Source organism: Geospiza fortis, unplaced genomic scaffold (assembly GCF_000277835.1).
Source record: "Geospiza fortis unplaced genomic scaffold, GeoFor_1.0 scaffold112, whole genome shotgun sequence".
NCBI classification, from domain to species: domain Eukaryota; kingdom Metazoa; phylum Chordata; class Aves; order Passeriformes; family Thraupidae; genus Geospiza; species Geospiza fortis.
This window is the reverse complement of record NW_005054298.1, coordinates 20,815,506-20,821,582: the sequence shown is the minus strand read 5'-3', so window position 1 is coordinate 20,821,582 and position 6,077 is coordinate 20,815,506. Positions and strand designations below refer to the sequence as shown.

The window sequence follows — 6,077 nt, the reverse complement described above, 5'->3', positions numbered from 1 at the left end:
GCCCTGAGCATGCATCATTTTGAAAACCTCAGACATTGCGGGTGGTTTGAGTAGATCACACTTTGTAGACAATAAAACGTGTGTATTTGCATATGCATGCTTGGTTATGTCTCATTTTATCTGAAATTTCATTAAAATTCTGTTATCTTTTGGTCTTTTGACAAAATATTGGCCATTTTCTATTTTCCATACCATTTCACCCATTCCTAATTTTAGATTCAGGCAATATATTTGATGTTTCATTTTCAGTGCCCTTGTTCTTCATTTAAACTTTCTTAGACTTTTATCTGCATCATGTACTGTACATAAACGCTTTCTACAGCTGAACGGTTTCCTTCTCCTAATGCATATAAAACATGGTTGTAGCTAGATATTAAACTACAGTGGAACCGTATAGCTCACAGTAAATCTTCAATTTTTATTGTAGATGAGCAGTAGAAACTGCTTAAACAGTGTCTGGGATGCCTCCTGTGATTATAGGCTCTCTTGCTACAGCAGTCACTTACAAATAGGCATATAAATTAATCCAGTTGCAGGTGTTATTATGTAATAATACCCTTACTTATATCATGTGAAACACATGCTTTCTAATATATTATAGGTATTAATGTAAGTAGTGTTAGAAGTATTGCAAAATTAGCAGTTACTCCCTTGCAATATCATTTCTTTTCTACTGTGCAATGCAGAATACCAAAATTCATCATCTTATGACCTGCAGCACATTAGGATTCTGAGGCACAATTGTAATGTAAAAGCCATGCTGATGGCTAAGATTTCAAACATGTCATTCTTTTCTGGAGGAAAAGAAGGTGCCAGGGCTGACATTTTATATAGGTATTATTTATTTATGCATCCAGAGCAGAGTTGTTTAGAAATTCAACAAAGGTTGAATTCAGCTTGTATTGTTCATTTCTGTTTTTCAGATCAATGCTAATGACAGCCTGTGACCTTGGCGCTGTGACCAAACCGTGGGAGATTTCAAGACAGGCAAGTCATGATTAATAGCAGGGCTGGGAGGAGGCGGGACTGGCAGGACAATATTCCCAGGGCCCTGGCTTGCAAGGGACCAAAACTGGAATCAATTTACAGCGGTATTAATGCTATAAAAAAATAGCAGGGGGTTTCTGCAAAAAATAGTTTATTGCGTAATCGTTCCTTGTACACATGCTGCTGTGTGCATCTGGCTTTACAACCTCCCCTCTTACTAACATTTTAAATCCATACCCAAAAATGGATGGATTAAACAAAAAAGGCATTTAGCCGCATATAGCTGCATTTACTTGTTTCATCCCAAAATTTTCCTTGGCAGTAGCAGGGTCTTCCCTAAATCAAAAATACCAACAGATTATCTGCAAATTTTCATTTGCACAAAATCTTCAGTAGATATGATAAAAGAAGTGTGTTCATTTTCTTAAGAATGTTGCAAAACTCCAAGTGTAGTATAGGGGTTTCTTTTACATCCTGTAGGTAGAAACCAACAAATAAAAATTCACACTTCTGCTGCTGATTAAGCTCTTTAGAAATATACATAAAAAATAGATCCAGCATTGGCAAACAGGTACAATATGAGAAAGCGACCGGTCCCAAAACTCTTGTCCTTTGCCCCATGATTTCCCCTCTTCTAGACATCTTTTTCTACCCAGAAACCATCCTTAATATTTCCAGTATGCATGCCAGTCATTCTCTGTCCTTCAGTGAGGCCCAGAACAAGCCAGTAGAAGACAGACTGTGTCAGGTTTTGGAGGAACTGACAGCATCAAGAAGGAAATTGAAAATATACCAGTGCAGCTGGGTTTGGGTACACAACTGGAGAAAGTTCGGTTTACCAGCAAGTAATAGTTACAAAGATGGGGTGGAAAAGTTAAAAGTAGGCCAAATAACTAGAGATGCAGGAACAGCCAGATTCCTTGGACAAGGAAGTATTAGAAGCTGAAAAGGATCTATGGAAATTACATGCACATCAACTGAATAAAAAAAACATTTATGGAGGGAGGCCTTCACCTCAGCTTTCAGTTTTGCCAGGTGAGTCTTTTTTACTTTATCAGCAGACTGTGACAACAGTTCTTTCTAAGGCTGTTGCTCTACTCGGCCAGAACATAGTCACCTCTCATGGAAATCAGGAAAGCTGCTTCTATCCTGCAGAGGGAAATTGAGTAACAAGATTTTTCACTGCCACCTGGCCACTGCTGCAGTGTGTGCAATCCCTCCTCATTTTTCCTCCTTAACCCAGTTAGCTTCTGCATTTTCACTGACAGCCAAATGTCAGGTAGGGTCTGCTTTCCTAGTTGTGAATCTTTGTGCTATGCTGCTGAATTAGTGCTGGAGTCTCTAGCAAACTGGGGATTTTTATACTTGTCACTCTTGAGGTCTACAGGTGAAAAGTCCCCTGGAGCTTAGTTATACAGGTTTACTTTACATTGAAAAATTCCACCTGGGATTTCTTGAAACATTACCCAATTGAGCAGAAGTGCTAGTTAAGTCCACAGAAGTAAAACAGGAAATAGCTGAACCTTAACTGTGCCACAAGAAAAAAACCAAACATACTTTAAAAATGGGATTAAAGGCCAGATGTAAGATGCAAAAATTCAGGAAGAGAAGATTGAAACACATAAAGGAAGAGAAAAAGGGACATAAGGAGAACAGGATCTGAATAGCACTGAAGGACAGGGATGATACTGTGCCTTGATTATTTTTATACAATACACTTAGCAAACCCTTAATTGCTGATAAGTTGTTAAATTATTCCTCTATCCAGAATATGGATCCAGAATTTTATTAAGATTTAAGAGTACTTTATAACATCACCTACTTCCAAATTATTTTGGTACTCCCCATTTCAACTGCTACAAGCTTAGCATTTGTGAACGTTATCTACCATGCGGTTGCTAAAGCAAGAAATTTAGAGATTTTATGAAGTACAGTTTCTCTGCTTAGTTTACCCTCTTGTGCCTTGGCACTATGAAATTATTTCGTAACTTAAAAACAATACACTGGCATGACAGGAGCTTTAGTCTGTGAATACCTCTTCAGTAGATTGGCTTCCATTTTTTTATGCATCTCAAAATGTCACGTGTGCTTATGTTCAAAGCCTCACACATGACAGGAGTACAGTACTATATCAGAACTGCTTACTGTTTGATTTCCTAAAATTCTTCTGGTTTCCATGAGTAAATTTATTTTTAAGTCTTGTCTTCTAAAAAGCACAAACCTCTGCAGTGAATAGAACATCTTCATTCACAAAAGTCAGAAAGATGCATTCTAACTTCCAATCGACCACTTCTTGATTTTAAATCAAGATTATCATCACAATCTCAGCTCATACTTAGATATCCAGATCCTATATTGATGACAGTCATGGGGAAAAAAAGTAAAGCCTAGTGGGGAGAAAAAAACCTTTATGAATTCATATTAGATTAAACAACAGAGAGTACTGGTTAATTAAGTTTCTTTGATAAGCAAAGTTATTTTTATAGGGCAACAGCCTGTAAATAACCAAAGAGCTCTTGCATGTTTTACAAAGCATTTTTACAAATGTAATAGTGGATGCCAACAAGAAGCTATAATTTTCTGGTTTGGTCTCAGTTCTTGAGTAAGTTGTCATAACTGTATTGAGTGCTACCTTGGCAGTGCAATGTAATTCCCCAAGTCAATTCCCTATCAAAAGGGGATAAGTCCCTGTGCCTGACTGTGGCTGTTTATACCCCTTGTATGCCCAGTTCAAAAAACTAATGAACACATGCCTGTTGTCAGTCCTGTAAGTGAGGTTATTCACTTCTTTCCAGTTTAAGCACAGGCTGAAGTCATGGTCTGAGCAGAAACTCATTATCCTAAAGATTGTGTAACAAGAACTCTAATCTTTTATCATGAATTTTATTTTAGGCAGCTGAGCTGGTAACCAGTGAGTTCTTTGAACAAGGAGACAGAGAAAGATCTGAACTCAAACTCACCCCTTCAGTAAGTTTTTTATCATTTCTGAAATAGTTACCAATTTGAATAGAGGAAAAAAATATCATTGGACTCATTCAGAAAAATGAACTGTATTTTGTACATAAAGAGAAACCTTAGAATAAATAAAAGTTCTGTCCACTAAGGATATGCATTTATAACCACATATAAAATAGCTCTCCAGTCAACACAGTCACTTTTGCCCTTTCACACTCCTTGAGCCCTTTTACTAGTCTTCTGTATCTATTCCTAAGGTTATCCTATCAGTGAATTTTGTAAGCAGCAGGTGTTGGGTTTAATACACAGAATTGAACTAAAAACCCACAGCTACCTATGGAAATCAAAATTGTCAGATTTACTTTATGTTGCAGCTGTATATCTGTGTTATTTGAAATGCATTTCTATAAATATACATGTAAATATACTACTGTGATTGAAGGGATAAAATGGAATTGAGTGGAATGAAGCCAGATAGGTATAAAGTGTCAAACAAGTACTAGGAAAGTCTCATAAATATTTTCACTGAACAATTAGAAGAGAAAGCCTTATCCAGGTTGAATAACTCAAAATGTGGAGCAACCATTATCTGGAGGCAACAGGAGAAGGGTAACAGAAAGTATTCTAAAGAATTTAACTGGGAGGAAGAGAGCCAGCCCAGATCCATCACTGTTTTGTTGAGCTGCAAAACCCTATGTGAGAAAAGAGAAAATTCTAATCAAAGGTATCTGCTTTACATTCCTACAGGAGGTTACTTACCACCTCAACTCCAACTGTGGAACATGTATTTTAAACTACAGAATTATAAACACAAAACACATTCAGCCTAAAAGTTTCAAAACAGAATTAAAAATAACCAGTTTATTTTTCATGCCAGGCAAAGCAGTGAGGAGGACCTGCGAAGATTGATTATGGTTTGCAAAGTGTTCTGGTTGTGAGAATTTGACCACAGCTGCAAAGTGCTGGATGATGTGTCTGTAAAATACTCCAGTGTGATTAAAGTATGATAGTTTTGTTTCCTTCTCAATTCAGGCCATTTTTGATCGGAACAGGAAGCATGAACTACCCAGGCTGCAGCTCGAGTGGATTGATAGCATCTGCATGCCATTGTATGAGGTAATTTTTACTTACTGCTCCTGTAGAGTCCAGAGGAGATTATTCTTGTCTCTCAGAGTTAGCTTTCAGAGCAGTCTTGAAGGCTATTTGAACTCTTGTCTTACTTTGACTTTACCAAAAGTCTGAATTCCATTAGGAAATCTTCAGATTCCCTGAATCTGTCTGTAAATATCTGTAATGTCTGTAAATTCCTCTCTAAGTTATAAAAGCTGATAGGGTTTATTATGTTTGAGACAAACTGATTCCCATCATGATGAGGTATGGAGCACTACAGGGACAGTCTCAGTAGGTGCTGTCAAACTTATCCAAATCTGTGTGATGAAAAAGGAAACTCAAGGGTGAGCCTTTGCACTTTCTTCTTCCTAAAGGCTTGGCCTAGAGTGCACCTTCCCAAACTGCTACAGGGCATTCTAGGCCAAGCCTTTAGGGTCTGTGATAAAACAATTTGTTGTTTAACCTCTGCTGTTTAACTCAGAGTTTACTCTTTTAATTGTGCTTCTGCACAGACTGCCTGGGTGCTTGGCACACTGTGTAAATGCCCAAATACTCCTCTATGAAGGCTAGAGATAACCACAGAACCATTAAGGTTGGAAAAGACGTCTAAGATCATCGAGTCCAACCATTAATCTCGCACTTACAGGTCCACACTAAACCATATCCCTAAGCAGCACATCTACAGGCTTTTGTGAACATTTCCAGGTACAGTGATTCCACCACTTCCCTGGGCAGCCTGTTCCAATGCTTGACCACCATTTCATGAAGAATTTTTTCCTAACAGAACAATGCTTCTGCCTTTTTAGATTAAACAGCTTTAGGATTTGACTGAAACAACACAGACTGCCTTATGCCAGCAAAGACTGACTGGCCAGTGATATCTGAGAAAACAGAAGGATGTTCTCATTCAGCATCTCTGGAGAACTGCAGCAAGTTCTCCCTGCTCCCACTGCACCCTAAACTGCCCAAGACCTCAAAGCAATGAACGGGTCAGTGATGATACACAACAATAACAGCTCCCATGT

The 6,077-nt window shown here is 38.1% G+C and overlaps 1 protein-coding gene across 1 annotated transcript in view; it reads left to right on the top strand.

The window, feature by feature from the left end:
• The window catches only part of PDE11A (phosphodiesterase 11A), a 68,900-nt gene that overhangs the window by 49,799 nt on the left and 13,024 nt on the right, over positions 1 to 6,077 (top strand). The window contains exons 16-18 of the mRNA XM_031056781.1: positions 924 to 987; positions 3,880 to 3,954; positions 4,975 to 5,058. Of these exons, the coding sequence (XP_030912641.1) occupies positions 924 to 987; positions 3,880 to 3,954; positions 4,975 to 5,058 (223 nt within the window). The remainder of the gene's footprint in view (positions 1 to 923; positions 988 to 3,879; positions 3,955 to 4,974; positions 5,059 to 6,077) is intronic.